At 39.0% G+C, this 16,513-nt stretch overlaps 1 protein-coding gene across 2 annotated transcripts in view; it reads left to right on the forward strand.

Annotated features, from left to right (window-relative positions):
• The window catches only part of LRMDA (leucine rich melanocyte differentiation associated), a 1,014,859-nt gene that overhangs the window by 807,371 nt on the left and 190,975 nt on the right, over window positions 1-16,513 (forward strand). For both annotated transcript variants that reach the window (XM_038534451.1, XM_038534450.1), the window contains one exon: window positions 6,727-6,811. In XM_038534451.1, the coding sequence (XP_038390379.1) occupies window positions 6,727-6,811 (85 nt within the window). The remainder of the gene's footprint in view (window positions 1-6,726; window positions 6,812-16,513) is intronic.

The raw sequence follows: 16,513 nt of genomic DNA on the forward strand, positions 1-16,513 counted from the left end.
TAGTTGACAGAAAAATCCATTGTTTCATATCAGCCCTGATTTATAGGTAGGATTTTAAATCTTAAAATTTTAAATATTTTGGGAACCCTGGGTGGTGCAGCGGTTTAGCACCTGCCTTTGGCCCAGGACGTGATCCTGGAGACCCGGGGTCGAATCCCGCGTCAGGCTCCTGGTGCATGGAGCCTGCTTCTCCCTCTGCCTATGTCTCTGCCTTTCTCTCTCTCTCTCTCTCTGTGACTATCATAAATAAATAAAAATTTTTTAAAAAATTTTAAATATTTTAAATTGCAAGAGGCAATGACATAACTAAATAAGTTGAAAAATCAAATCACTCTAAATCACATTAACAAAAATACATTTTTAATGATTTTATTTATTTTTATTTTAGAGAGAGAGCAAGCACTGGTGCACAAGGGAGGAAGGACGGGCAGAGGGAGAGAGAAAGGGAGAGAATCCCAAGCAGACTCTGTATAGTGCCCCAACATGGGGCTCCATGTGGCCCTCTATCTCAGGACCCTAAGCTCATGACTTGAGCTGAAACCAAGAATCAGATGCTTAAACCCACTGAACTACCCAGGTGCCCCAACAAAAATCTTTAATCTTTGCCTATTTGCTTTTACCCATTGTAAATCTTATAATTGTTAAAAATCACGGCATATGCACTCTTTAATATTTACTATGTTTACTTAATATTATATAATAAAAATCTTGGCATATTTCTCCCTCTTTTATATTATAGTTTTATTTGGTTGCCATAAGAATTCATGATTATTTCCATAATGTCCAATATTTAGATTTTTATTTTTCCTTCTGCTATATTAGTGTCTGCTAAAAATATTTTGGAAGCCACCACTCTAGATAATTTGTAAGGGCTTTTACATCTTCTATATTCTATGATTTCATTATTTATGTAGTAGCCCACAATATGCCCAAGCCATGGTCCTTCCTTTTTTCTGTTCCTGGTTCTTTTTTTTTTTTTTTTTTCCCTCCCTTCCTCTTTCCTTCACAGATATTTCTAAACTATAACTCGGAGCCTGATGCCATTTTAGATGCTGGACCCCTTTAGTGGAAAGGGAGGTTGGCGGGGGGTTGGGGTGACTGGGTGATGGGCACTGAGGGGGGTACTTGGTGGGATGAGCACTGGGTATTATGCTATATGTTGGCAAATTGAACTCCAATAAAAAAATAAAAAAAAAAGAACTGGACCCCTTTATACCAGATAGAACCAATAGGAAGTTCTATGCTGTTGCTTTCAAGGGGCTTCCTTATTTCAGAGAAGTCTTTGGCACCTTACCCCTTCTCTGACTTTTAGCCTGCCCCAGCCTTCAGCTTCTTCACTCAGCTCAATGCTGTGCTTTTGCCCAGATTCTGCCCTTTGTCCCTTTGGGATATTTCTTAATCTCTTGGTTATTGACTCACCCTCATCCTTACCCTACTGTTTTTTAATTACCCCCCCCCCCCCAATTTCTTGACTTCTGGCTCTGACAACCTATGGCCATTTCTGTTCCCAACCCTGTCTGTCGTTCCCAACCCAATGCGTCTGTCATGAAGTCTTTCTGTCTTGATTCACACTGAAAGGGATGGTGCCTTCACCCAGAAGTGGGTCAGAAGTCAGGCAGGTTCTTTAGCTTCTAATTTAATTTTTCAGTTGATGGCAAGTTTTTGCCTCTGATTGTGGCAATTTGGCTCATACTTTTGTTGTGTTGAATTATAATCATTGTATAGGTAGTTTTATCTTTTACATTACAATATTTTATTCACTCAGTCACCATGCACTGACTTCTTTCTATATTTCTAGCAGTGTGTTGGGTACAAGGGTTAATAGTATAGTTAATCTTGGAAAGCTAATATAGTTAATCTTGAAAGCTTTCTCTGAGTATGAATAAGAAACAAGCAAGAACATAATCACTGTTCCATGTGTCCTAACAGAGGTCAGGGAAAATTTTCTGTAATAATACAGAGTATGGGGGTCATGCTACCAGTTGGTGACTCTTAATAACCAGTATTAATCATGGTTATCTTTTTTTTTTTTGATGAGTCAGGAATTCAAAGCCCTCGTTTTATTTTTCTTGGTATTCTCAGCACAAGGCTTGGCATATAGTAGGTGCTTATTAAATACTTGATAACTAAATGAGTGATGCTTTTTCTTATGAAAGAAAATAAATGTTTTTAGAAGAGTCAGCTTTATACCACAGTTTCAGGGAATGAATTGTGATGAAAAGTGAAGATTGCTTTTACTTGAAGGAGGCTGACAAATTTCCCAGACCCGGGATCACTTTATGCCGTGTATGATTTAAGGGTGAGTGAGCATGCCAAAGCGCTCCACTTGAGCTGAGTAATGGGGAATGAGTTGTGGAGATGTGGTCTTAGATGGTATTTTGTGAAAAATAGTAGGAGATTTATGGCTATTAAACAACTTTGTAGCTGCCCCCTTCTTGTTTTGAAGCCTGCCAAATCGCTCCTCCTGTGGTCTGTATCATATTCCTTCAGGGCATCCATGATGTTCAGAAATATCCATTGGAATGCAGGTTTCCATGGAATGCACCCAATGGGAAGGGACTTGATTTTTACATACTCATCTGAAGACATTTGTTTTCTGCAACCACTGAGTGAAATTCTCACTTTGCAAATCTCTTATGGAGTGTGTTGTGTTTCCATTGACTCTTTTCCAGTGAGGTTGCCCAAGTTATGCCTGCCTCCCTGCATTATTAAAATTGCAACATGCAGTATATTAGTGACTATTATCATTATTGATGTGAGTTTAAAAAATTATCAGCAACACTCCAATTGTGAGAAGGGGAAGAGGTTAGAAACCTTCAGTATGCTTTGAGAAATCTTAAACAGAAGGATTTACTGGGCTGGCCTGAGTATCTCAAACCTTGCTGTGAAAAAGGTGAACATATTTGCTATTATTTATCAGCTTCTTCCATTCTGTTGTTATGCTTAGCAGCCTTAGAAAAAACAGAAGAGGATATTTCTTTGCAAAAAAAAAGCCAACAATAAACAGCCTTAATCCATGTTGTGCATGTACTGGGAAATTGCTAGAAAAAACTTCCTCTCGTTATGGGTTCACATCAGAATAGGGTGTTATGGATCAGAGAAAAACAGGAATCTTTGTTTTTCTTTTTTAATTATTTAATTTTGAGAAATTTCAAATATGTAGAAAAGTTGAAAAATAATGAACACATGTAACTACCATGCAGAGTTTATATTTTCTGATATTTTGACATATTTGTTTCCACGTTTTGTCGTTAAATAAAATAAATAAATCATATGTATAATTGAGGCTCCTCCCATTCTGTTAGCCCCAGTCCTATTATTCTGCTTTTTGGTAGAGACAACCATTTTCATGAGTTTAGTGTTTAACTTGTATAATTTTTAGATGTTTCCATACACACTTGATGTAGAAGTACTACATATATATATAAATATCATACCATATTTATAATTTTGCAACTTGTATTTTCACTGTGTCAAAATTTTAGACCTATTCAAGTTGAGATACCTAAATCAGGTTTATTACTCTTAAATGCCAAATATTATTCTGTCATATGAATACACAACATTTTATTTATCCATTTTCCTTATTGACAGGCATTTGAACTACTTCCAATTTGTTCTGATCCAAATAATCATGCAATAAGCACTGTTTTATGTTCTACTTTATAGACTTGAGTGAAATTTTCCATAACATATACATTTGAAATGGAGTTGCTGTACCAATTTTCAATTTTATTAGATATTGCTAAATTATTCTCCAAAGTAGTTGAACCAGTATTCATTTCCACTGGCAAGTGGAACCAGCGTCCATTCCCCCTGGCAAGAAGATAAAAGTTCTTTCCCTTTCTTCTCCTTAGCACTTGATGTAAGACTTGAAAGTTTGCCAATATGGCGGGTGGAAAAATTGTATCTTGTTTTAATAATGCATTGCTCTTCAGACTAGTGAATTTGACCGTCTTCTCTTTCCTTCACTGACCACTTAGGTTTTTCCTTCTTTGAATTGCCTGACATTTCCATTGTCCATTTTTTCTATTGTATTTTTAATTATTTAGGGATATATGTATTCTGGTAGCTAATATTTTATTGTAGATGTTGCAAATATCTTCAAACAGGAGTGATCTAAAAAGTAAAATGTAAAAGTATAATTCTCTGCCATAGATAGTTAGGAAATTTGGCAAGAACTCAAAAATTTGAGAGGATTTGTGATTCTGAAGATTCAGATTTACCCAAATTACCCTATTCCTATTTTAGGTATAGCTTCTTAATCCAGGTAAAAGAAACCGTTATTCAAGTTTTTCCTCTTAATGTTTCTATCATCTCATACTCAATATACTATGTGTACATTACTTCAGTTTCAAGAGAAGTTCTTTATTTTGCTCCACTTGCACTGTTGTGTATGTACCGCACGCTGACCTATTGCACCACTGGAGTTCCAAGGAGATTTATTTTGGGGCAGGTAGTGTGCAAGTTTAAGACATTACTACTTGTTCCATATGATAATCATGCTTTTCTTAACTGTGCATATAAGCATAATATTCACCAAAAAAGCATAATATTCAGAGAACAAATTGAAAAGATCACAGGGACTTCATTTTGATAATAGCCAAGTCAAAGGACTGGTGGTTAGAATCTTAATTTGTAGTAGTTTCCCTAGATATCCAGCCATAGATGTGCCACTGAAAGACAGTTTGCAAAATTGTTCTTTTCCTGAATTCTTTTCCATAACTTGAGTTTATAAATGGACACTGAGCAGAAAAGTAATTAAACGCTAGGCATAGCATGATGACTGCAAAACAGAACTCTAGCCATGCCACTTTTGCTTTGACTACAACTGGAAATAAAGGTAAATAGCTATTTTACCCTTGGTTATAAAGCTCTAATGTTTTGCCCAGTCAGAGGTATTTGCTGAAAGGTAGTTTCTTCCAGTAATTTTAGGAAAAGCTGTCATCAAATTGTCAACAGCCCAAATTGAGATTAAACGCACTAAGAAATCTCACAATATAGCAACCTAAACTCATACTGGAATTGTAGGCCTTTTTAGCATTGAGGTGGAACAGAAACATTGACAGAGAGAGAAACTATGGCCTTTTACTAAGGAAGTATGGTAGATCTGTGGAGGGACAACTCCTATTACTTAGCCCCATATATCCTGCCTCCAGCATTGAATCGGTGCCATATTTAGAACACTGTCACTGTGTCTCATTTATCATGTGGGGATTGCAGGAGACCCTGACTGCCAAATGGAGGGACATGTGGTGACTCTAGTATTTGAAATTTAATCTAATTTCTGACTCTTTATGTTCTTGCAGCATCCTAAATGTCTAATGATGTAGTATCTAGTAAGTCTTGTCTACTTTTTAAAACATTTTTCTTAGTGACTGAACTTTTTTCTTTCTGGACCCAATACCCTTGGATCAAGCTTTAAACACCACATATTTCCCTTGGAGCTGGAATGAAGTAATGCTACCTGAAATCTGTCTCTACCTTAGGGACAGAGCTTCTGATTTTGCTCCATTCAGAACTCTTTCTCTAAGTCTCCACTGAAAGCCGCTTAATCAAACATCTCAAATGTCAGAAGCGGGGTTTAAAGGGTTTTTCTAGCAAGTAGGTCTAATCTCCTACTTAGTTTTGATTCCTATAATGTAGATAATCTCTTTGGAGAAAAGGCCTGCTCCTAGCAGGGCAAATATATCCCATAGAATGTATTTCCTATTCCAGAAAGAAAAATGTAGCATTAATGAAATTTACTTTTTCTTGAAGCTTGGAAAGGTTGTAAGCTTAGGATTTTGATCCTAGCAGATGTTCTTTTTTGGGTATTAAAAAAAAAGTAGTATTTGATTCAGAAGTCTCAGTAAGAATTACAGTGGTGATGCTTCTTGCTATAAGCAGCCACGCTCTGAATGTGACAGACCAGTCATTAGTTCTGAGGGACAGCTGACCCCACAGCCATAGTCTTTCTTCCCGGCCTTATCCCCATTGTTGTAAAGCTAGAGAGAAAGAAAGATAGCACCACTTACAGATACAGGTCACACACTATACAGTTTGATGGTTAAAGAGCTGTTTGTGTACAATAAAAAATCATCTTCAAGATACATTTCTTATCATTTTCTTTTAGGTCTCAGAATGACAAAATTTTATTGATAACCATTATATCCCAGATTTCAGATGAGTTTTTCAGTGCTATTGTTAAACTCAGCCAGAACCCCAACTGTATGGTGCACAATGGTTTATATCCTTCACTTCAGGCTGCTGAGCCCCCAGCTTCTCTGTGTCTCTCTGCCCTGGGGCCCATGCAAACCAGCCCTGTTTTTCCCCATCCACCCTGGGGCAAAGCTCAGCATCCTTACTGGTTTCCAGAGCAATCTACGCATAGTGAACATGTAATCTGTGGGAAGTACTGGAAGAGGGCCTGTGGCAGCAATCTAATTCCATACCGTTTCTGGCCTTTATCCTCTCTCCCTTCCTCTTCCTTCTTTCAGTTCAGGAAATAAACACACCATTCTCTTGTCTCAGAGCACTTCCACCTGTACCGAGGCTCCTCAAATCTTTGTATGCTACCCTACACTCACCAGAATATTATCTCAGCACAGACAACTCTTGCTTCCTAAGAAGAGTCTTGGTTGACCATATTTCTTCCAGACCCAGATCCCTAGGAGACATGTTTGGTAAATGAAGGTATTCAGTGTTTGGTGTTACTTCATGTTGACATTTTCTTTTATTACACAGGCTTCCAGTGACCGCGTCACGGCCTCTCCAGAGCACCACTATACACCCCTGCCTTCTGCTTCCAGGGATCTCACCAATCACCGAGGTAGGAACTCGGCTTTTTACTGCTCTTAAGTGGTTGCAGGGAGGGACACTTGACTGTGCAGAGCTCTGGGCTTATTATTGCTGCCTCGGCACTTTAGAAGGAACACAGTGCTTTTCAAGTCCTTGATGAGAAAACCATACCTGTCAAACCTAGCGATTTTAACTCATATTAAACAGAATTTAGTGGCAGTCTACTGGGAAGGCAAATAAATCCATGCTATGATATAATTTTGTGATTTGATTTTTTTTCTTTAAGTAAAGAGATTATAGTACTTAAAAATTACTAAGTAGATCATTACCTGCAGCAAAAGTGATGGAGAGAATTGGGAAACTCTAATATTTGTAAAAGTATCATTGTTTGGGGAGTAGAATAGTTGAAATCTATAATTTCAAAATGAATAAACTCTACATTACAGCTAAAAGGAATTCCAGTTTGCCTAGCAACATTGCAGAGAGTCAACGCACAGTTTTCCTTAAGTTATCTGATCCTCAAAACATTAATTTCGTTTACCCAGTATTTCCAAAGCTTTAAATTCCTATTGTCATCTGTGGAGTCTGCATGGAATATAATTCAAAATTGCCTTGACCCTAAGCTGGTTGCTCAGGCCGAGGACTGTATGATCACCTTTGTTGGAACTGGGGAAGACAGGGAGAGGCCATACAGCGTAACTTATTTACCCCATTTTATGGGTTATGACAACAGCCACATTCCTTAACTGTGAATCTACCTTCCAATAGTAAATATGAACAGGCTTAGTCTGAGGGCCTTCTATACATTAAATGCCATTTCCCCAAGCAGGAAATTCCCCTCATACATTTAGGGAACACTGAATAAGGACTGTCGTAGCTCTGTCATCTAGCTACATTGCAGAATGGGTGAGTAGAAACAAAGGCTGTAGAGGACCCAGAAAGTGGTGAAGTTGGCACTCTGAGATGACATGTGGGCTCTGGACAAATGACACACTTCTGTTCTATAGAAAATGATCAAAAATATGATGCAGGGTTCTAGGTGTCTATGACTTGAACCTGTGTTGCCCCTTTGATGTCTGGGCACAGTAGAACTTTTCTACATTTTACATATATTTTGGTCCAATTATGGTTTTGTTCACTAAGTGTCAGCTTTGTGAAAATCAGTTTTGCTCAAAAGCAGGTAGAACCAATAGCTGCTAACATGTTATATTTTGAGGGGTATATATAGATCTCCTTCGCTGAATGTCCTTATGGAAGTCTCAAACATATTCCTTTAGAGAATATTTTTTTGAGGGGGATGGAGAGTTCCCCTAGGTAAATAATAATACTGTATCTAAACAAAATAACTAACTCTAGCATGGATTTATTTTTTGGTTTCTTATATTGAATAAAGGTATTTTTACTCTGTAGCTCATTGAGTATACTACATAGGAATTGAAGGCTCAGACCCATAAGTCTACTTCTGAAAATTGATCTAGCCCTGAAATTGAGATTTCACAACAGAAGGACATGATCAGATCCATGATCATCCTCCATAATAGGACAAATTTCATTTGTTACTATAATGATAAAATAAGAAAAATGAACCTTAAAGAAATGGAATTTAAGAGTACAAGTTTTGAGGGTATATTGAGTAATATTTGGAATATGGAAGAATGCTCAAGGTGTTTAGAGTTAAAACAAGTGCCCTTTAATGACATCAGAGCCCAGCATCAATGGGAACATTGCTGTTGAAAGGACCCAGCCACAGATTTCTCAATTTTACTGAAGAATATGCCTAAAAACTTAATGCTCTGGTTAAATATGCCTACAAATTTAATGCTCTGGTTGCTTGATGCTAAGGACCTGGTAGTGAAAAAAAGCAAGTCAGCATCATGAAACGACAGGCAGGTCTTTGGGCCTATGGCCATGTGGACACCACTATAAACAGAGCCCACAAAGTCATTAAGGTTGAATTAATATAAGGCTGATCCATGTAGGAAAGAGATGAAACTGATCTATTTTAGCTGGGCATGAATCACACAATAACAAGTAGGAAAAGGCTGATTTTTTTTGGCACCCAGAATGAAACCAATGTCTTTTTGAATGCCATCTTTTTTCTTTTTTTAAGATTTACTTATTTATTTTAAAGAAAGAAAGAAAGAAAGAGTGCATATGAGTGAGGAGTAGGGCAGAGGGAGAAAATCTGCAGCCTCTCCTCTCTGAGTGCAGAGCCCAATGCAGTCTCCATCTCATGATCCATGAGATCATGACCTAAGCTGAAACCAAGAGTTGAATGCTTAATGGCCTGAGCCACTGAGGTGCCCCAATGCCACCTTGTTTTTTCATATTTAAGTTAAATTATTCTATATTTTTGATCATATAAATCACCAAACTATTTGGCTATCATTTGTTAACACCTTTATGGAAGCAACTTACAGTTATCCAGAGAGGCTCTTTCACATGTGAAGACAAATTGCATCAGGTCTTGCCCAAGTGAAATCTTCCATGATGTCTGAGACTTGGTCTATAAAATCTTAAGTGAAAGTTCTATTTGCAAATAATTTTTGATTCATCCAGTTCCCAATCTCTTTTCATTCCGCACCAACAACTACATAAACTGGCTGGCAGTAGTTCACGTGCAAATTGCTGTTTTTCTATACAGGCCATTTTCTCTTTACTTGTCCTTTTATGTTACTTCCAGTGTTGAGTATGATAGACCCAAGATTTATGTCCAAAGGACTGTAGATTCAAATACAAAGGAAATCTGGGCCCAGAATAAAGATCAGGATATAGGGACTCTATTTTTCTGTGTATAATTTATAGTTAATCCATGCATCGTAGGGATAGTAATGCACAGTACTTTTTGCTTCTTGTATGAATTTTTTTCTATATTGATTTTTCCTCTTCCCGAGGTACTTAAAATATTTGTTTCTATTTCCTTTGTGCAATTTTATATATTCTGCTTTGTGTTCAAGAAGCCTAGTAATGTAGGTTTTCGAACTCTTTATAAATGAAAGCTTCCTGAAGGGGGAGTACAGATTCTAATCTTTCTTCTCCTTCACATCCCTGACTTCTGCTCATCTTCAGGTATCAGCTTATCACCACTGTAAGGATGACTTTTCTGATCCCTGCCCACCCTTCCCACATTTATATTAGCTCAGTGTTCTTTTTCAGGCTTTTTTGTCTAGTGCCTTCTTGGACAGTATAAGCTATTGAAGGCAATGGAGGAGATTGTGTCTATTTGCTCACCACTATACCTACAATGCCTGCCACAGGGCCTTCTGCTTAATAGGAGCTCAATAAATATTTGTTCAGTAAATGATGAATGGTAGAAACCCAGAAGAAAGTCAGTAATTTAGATGCCTCTGTGAAGTAACTTGATTGTGTCTGAGAAAGGAGACCCATTTTCCTTTAGGAGTGAGTGATAGGGGAAGAAAAGGCCAGCCTTGTGGACCTCAGACCTCAACTCTGTTTCACAAACCCAAATCATCATGGTTGGGGCCATATGTATTGATTCATTGTCAGGAAGCATTTAGCCACATTGTATAACTTCCAAGTAGGTAATAATTTTTTTGTCATAGTTTTCAAACTCTGGTGTTTTGATGGTAGGAAGAAAATAGGATGAATTGAAGCAACTAATGGAATCATTTTACTAGTATCAGAAGCTCTCAAAGAAGGGGCTACACTCACCATAAGATGCAGGCTGTGGTATAGATGAGGTTTTATGATTGTGCACTTGAAATCTGAGAATTCTGCTCTAGGTCTAAACATGTCTTTGGAGTACAGGGACTATGGGGCCGTGTCAATAACCCCAATTGTTACCTAGTGGCAGTCTACTTACTATATCCTCTATGGGTATCCACATTAAGAAGAGTGTTGGGAGTGTTCGCTGGAGAAATGTTTCTTTAAATATGTGCATAGGACATACACCTGTGTGCCAAGTATTGCCACTCTTTATCTGGTAACTGTTGGAAATGGACTTTGCATTTATGTAGACCACTGCATCTTTTAGGGAAAACATTTCTATTTAGTGAGTTGACCATATCATCCTTAAGACAACTCTAGAAAGTAGGGAGGGTAAATATTAATATTCCCATTTAACAGAGGAAGGCACCAAGAATTTCCAGGGGAGACTGAGTGACTCGGTGACAGAGGCAAGGAAAAGAAAAAATCAGAGTTCTGTGTCCTTGATTCCCAGGCCACCTCTGATATTTGTCCTTCACACAGGACATATGAAGCAAATGCAAGACTGACTGTGGCATTGTACTAGAGCGAAGAAGGAAGTACAGGCAGAGAAGTGGCCTGGAAATGTCCACTGCTGGGGTGGATTTCTGCAGCCTGAGCTAAGGCTGCAGTGAAGTATAGTACTCGCCTCTTCTGTCAAAGGGATTGACTGTCACTCTCCTTTCCTCCCTTCTTTAAAATTTCAAATCTATAAATTCAAGAACAGAGAAAGTTTGAAAAACCAAAGAGGAAGATCCTATGAAATCAGTCTGAATTCAGATAGGGAAAATAGAAGGCCCACTATGTATTCATATGATGAAGGGGTTTAATGTAAGGAATGAAGAAGAGGCTGGTCCAGTCAGGGAAGACCCCACCCAGAGTCCCAGCCTCACATGGAGGCTGGTGATTCTCGAGAACTTGCTAAAGTTTCTGCACATCTCAGGAACACCTGGGAATCTCCTACTGACTTTCTCTACCTGCAGTGCCCACGTGGGAGGGATCCTCAAGAAGTTCACTTTGATACTGCTTCAAACATTAGAACTACCCAGGCAGTGCCCTGCTCTTCTTTCTCTCTGGATTTCCAAGTCATAGTCCAGTGTCTCACTTTGGCCTGTTCTAACCTAGAACTACATGCCAAGGAACGTTTTAGAAATTCAGCTTCCAGTTCCTTCTCTGAGCTGCAGAGATAAGGTTGGAAGAGGGTGGTGATGATGCCAGGTGATAACAGGCAGTCACGCACACATACTGTGATCTGACATTGCCAGTAGCTAACACACTAGGGGTCCCGTTACAGTGCATTGGTGTGCACATTTTGCAAAGTAATTGCAAGCCCAGTGAACATCCCTGAATTACTGTTTTTTCTCTGATGCTTATACGGTCTTGAAGGTATGACATAGTTACCTGGTCATAATAAGCATCGGGCTTTAGACGTCTGAAAGTCAGAATGCAGCAAATTGAGAGAAAATCTTTGGAAACTTGCTTGGAGATGGTAGCCATCCTATTTCCACCCATCCTTAGCAATCTTGCCATTGTTTTTGATACAGTTGTTAGGTGCTCATCCTCTTCTCCAGCCAGGGCTTGGTCTATTTGTGTTTGAAATTGATTGCTGGGACTGTCATAGAATGATTTACATAGCAACTCATCATAATTAGTTATCGTTTGCAGTTTCCTTAATGTGAGTTGCATTTTATGCTTAGGAATTGATTTTTCTGTATATCTCCATGAAGCAGCTCAATGTGTGCCATCCAAACAGGAAGAAAAAGATGGAAAGAAAAACTGCAGGCATTTTTTATTTTTATTTTTTAAACAGTTTTACCATGAGATATCATAAAATACATTTTCACAGAAGCCATAAATACAGAGTGTTTTGCTTCAACTATTTAAATAAGCCAAAGTGAAATGAATAAGAGGAAAATTAATGGATGTATGTGAAGATGTGGCAATGTAGACAAAGATGTTTTGGATGGGGAGATGTTGCCCAGAAAAACTGCATGCCAATGAGCAGAATACTTTCGGGAGGGCTCAAGATGGGGCTGCTTGATAACCAAACTGCTCATCACAATTTGTTTTCAGCTTAGAGGATTTGGAGGCAATCTGTCTCTTTCAGACAACTTGAAATTTTTTTTTTTCTGTTTTTTATAGTCATACCATCTTGCCATGTCAACCCACAGGGAACATGAAACCTAAGTAGGTTTGATCATTATAAACAAAATCTACACAGAATAATAGCACAGGCTCAGTGAAAATAGATGCACTTATTTAGGTTATCTTATTAGTTCAGCATCACGGTATCTTTTTGCCTATTGTTCATTGTTCTCGTTGACCATTTAAAAAGATGAAATAAGCAATCCGATGGCTATGGTGCTTTGCCAAGGAGGTCCCACCTGAGATCAGACCCTATGACTAAAGCAGCCTGCTTATTTATTGCTTTCTGTCTTCCAAAATATTTTGATTATTTTTTCAAAGGAGTGAGCTATCAGATTTTCCAAAAAACATCACTGAGTCATTGAAGGTTCACAGAAGTACGGCAGATCCAACTCTTCTCCGTAGAAAGTATATTGAAAGCTGTGAAAGAGAGACAGAGGGAGGGGGAGGAGGAAGGAGAAGAAAAAAGAAAAAAAATCTTTAGCAATTGGCTCCTTGCTGCTGACAGGGACATGTTTCTTCTGTGGGTCCTGCTAGATAAGTGCATGGCCTCAGCTCCCCTCTTTCAAACTCCATGCCATGACTTTGCCCTGGCTGTGTAGGGAAAGAGTGTATCGGTTCCTTGTGCAGAGCTATTATTAGCATTTTCTAATTATGTAAAATGCTTCCTCTGATGACATTTCAACAGAACCCATTACTTTAGTTTTCTTTCCTTCATAATGCTTTTATGGACTTATAATCTTGGTGGAATTCTCAGATGCTGAGAGATGCTAAAGTTTCCTTTATTTAATCGAGGTGACTAGTGATTTGACAGTAGTGGTTGACAGGTTTATTTTATCTGTGTGGCAGTGGGAGTCTATTTTCAGTGTGTGCGCTCTGTTCCAAAGTAAAAGGACTTTACTAAGTGCTGAATAAATTGTACTTTCCTTTGATTCTAGACCTTGCTGAAATGGTTTAAAAACTCTAGTCTGGGTCATCAAATTCATCTCTCTGCTGCTTTGCAGGGTCAATAGCTTCACTCTGTACCGAGCGGGGCTGGGTGGATTGGAATGGAGGGTAGTGTAGATTAAAACTTCCGCATATATATAGATAGATGTGCATGTGTGCACTTGCTGTCTGGGAAGGTGGCAGTGATGGAAGAGCAAGCCAAGTGGAATCTGAAGATGGATGAATCTGTTAGACTATTACCAAGACTGGCATGGACTTCAGCCAGGAACTTTAAGCAGCCTCCTTTAAGCATTTGAAATCCATAGGGGTCCATTTCCTATCTTTTTCTCCAAGGATGATTTTTCATTTGCAGTCTCCATGATTGCTTTATTTCTACTCTTTGGGCAGAATTGTTGTGCTCTCATAGATACAAAGGGGCTACGAATTTGGCTCTTCTGTTTCAGAAGCAGAGCAAGGAGGAAAAAATGGACTCATACCTTGTACTCCCAACAGAAACAAACTTTACTTGTGCAGGATAAGACATAACCCTTTCCCCAAAAGACAGTCCAAATAAAAAATGGTGGTGAAAACATGTCCCTCTGTCTTAAAAAATGGAGAGCCTGGGATTGACGGGATTGAAGATTCTAAATGTCTTGAAGTTTTAGAGTCATAGGCTGTTTTTTTTTTCTATTTTTTTTTTTAAGATTTTCTTTATTTATTTGACAGAGAGAGAGTGCGTGGAAGAGTACAAGCAGGGGGAGCAGTAGAGGGAGAGGGAGGAGCAGGCTCTCCACTGAGAAGGGAGCCTAAGGCGGGGCTCGATCCCAGGACCCTAGGATCATGACTGAGCTGAAGGAAGCTCAAGCAACTGAGCCACTCAGGTGCCCTGTCATGGGATGTTTCTTATCCCTTCCGTTGCAAGTGAAGAATTGAGACATGGCCAAATATGACTTCTACAGTGACAAATATTGCTCTGAGCACCTTCAATTAAGGAGTCCTCTAGGCATACACTGCCTTTACTAAGTATCCACTTTGTACCAAGTATGTGTTAGGGTTTGTGGAAAATTCAGGAAGGGAGAGCATAGTGTCTATCTTCTAAGAATTTATGGTTTGATTGAGGACATACTGAAATGAAGCAATGCCAACCAAACTACATACCATATATTATATAAGTAAGATTTGCTTTACTCGGTAAAAGCTATAAGTGCTATAAATGTTTAGAAAAAATGGGAATCAGTAAAGGCTAGAATAGTCAGGCATTGGCTGTGTGGAGGATATTGGCCTTGAGCTTTAAAGGACAAGGCATGAGTAGATGGATGGCAAAAGAGGGACATCCCTACCCTCCCCCCCAAAAAGGGAAATGGGTAAAGAAGAAGTATAGGGATAAGAATAGATAGAACTGAGTGGAGGAAGGGACCCAGTTTTGAAAAAGTCAGAAATAAATTTATATAGGTAGGATGGATCCATACTATGACAGGCCTTGAATATGCAGAAGCATCTAGATTTGATTTAAAGCTATGTTATGGGATTATTAATCTGCAGACAGTAGGAGGGGGAATTGGAAAGAAAAGAGTCTGGAATCCAGGAGGCCACTCTGGGACGGCATTGAAGTTTTAGAAGCTTTGGATTTCTTGATACCAGGCTATGTGACTGCAGAGTGTACTGCTTCCAAAGAGCAGGTTTCTAGCAAAGGTAATTTAGGAAACAACTTGGTAACAGATGGGGAAGACAGCTGGGGCCAGGACACTGCCAGTGGAGCAGGGGTGAGGGCAATGTAAAGGGAACCTTATGGCCACTATGGAATTGTCATTCAAGGTTGCTGATGGTTTAGTCACAGGGTATCTCTGGCTCAGGCATCAGAGAAAATGGACAGTTAGTGCTTTTCCTCCTCACGTTATTCAAAGTATTTCTGATGTTGGCTTTTGAAACCAAAACCGAGAGCCCAGCATCGGTTAGGATAATGTTGAAATAATCTAGCATTGGTGATGAAGACCAGGAGTGGCTGGCTGGCTGGCTGAGGGAACAGAGAATAAGAGTAGGAATATGAGAAACATTCTGTAGCAAATGCAATAGACCGACTTAGTGACTGATTATGCTTAGAGATAGTACAAGAGAGCAGAAGGCTGTGAGGAAGCTGGCATCGTGGATGAGAAGCTGTGGTCTCTGCCTGTAGCCCGTCTCTTGCTTCCCGCCTTGCAGGATGCTCTCCTACCACTCATGCATAAGCTGTAATCTGGCCAGTTAACTGGGAGATTGCTGGAATTAATGTAGTGGGGCTCATAGCAACAGGAACAAACATACAATGAGCAGGCAAAGCAGCCACAAAAAAAATTTGTTTGCATTCTGATCTTTGGTTCAAGATGAGCTACATTCTTAAAAAAAAAAAAAAAAAACCACAAACAAAACAAAACAAAACTAGTAAGTGCCCAGTGTCTTTTAGTCCCAAATCTTGGATTTCTAGAAGAAGAGTTATTTGAAGCCAATGGTTTTGGTCTAGATTGTTCTGCTGAGAGCTCTGCCCAGCATTCACCTCCCCATCCCAGTTCTAATTCATTTGTTTCCCTGTATCTTGTAGTAAACTTTACCCCTGCCCTAGGTTTTTCCTCATATAGAGATTTTACAACCTTTTTGGAACAAATAAACAAACATCTGGAATCATGTGGTACATTTAATTAAAAAGTTTGCATTTGGCCAGAAATGGTAAAATCATGAAAAATGGCCTGTCGGTAAGCTCAAGAAGGCCAAACAATGACGTTGTTGGCTGCAAACGGATTGAAATTGAGTGAGGTGAACACCTGCTCAGTTCAGCCTGCTGTCCTCCAGCTTCCCCCTCCCAGCCATTAATATTTACGGCTCTGGTTCTTTATCCATTCTAATGAAATTTTTGGTTGGGGCTGGTTGGGGGAGAGGGCTGTTACTTTTCCAATAACCTCGGATTTGTTGGGATACATGTAGT

Source organism: Canis lupus, chromosome 4, assembly GCF_011100685.1.
Source record: "Canis lupus familiaris isolate Mischka breed German Shepherd chromosome 4, alternate assembly UU_Cfam_GSD_1.0, whole genome shotgun sequence".
Taxonomy (NCBI): domain Eukaryota; kingdom Metazoa; phylum Chordata; class Mammalia; order Carnivora; family Canidae; genus Canis; species Canis lupus.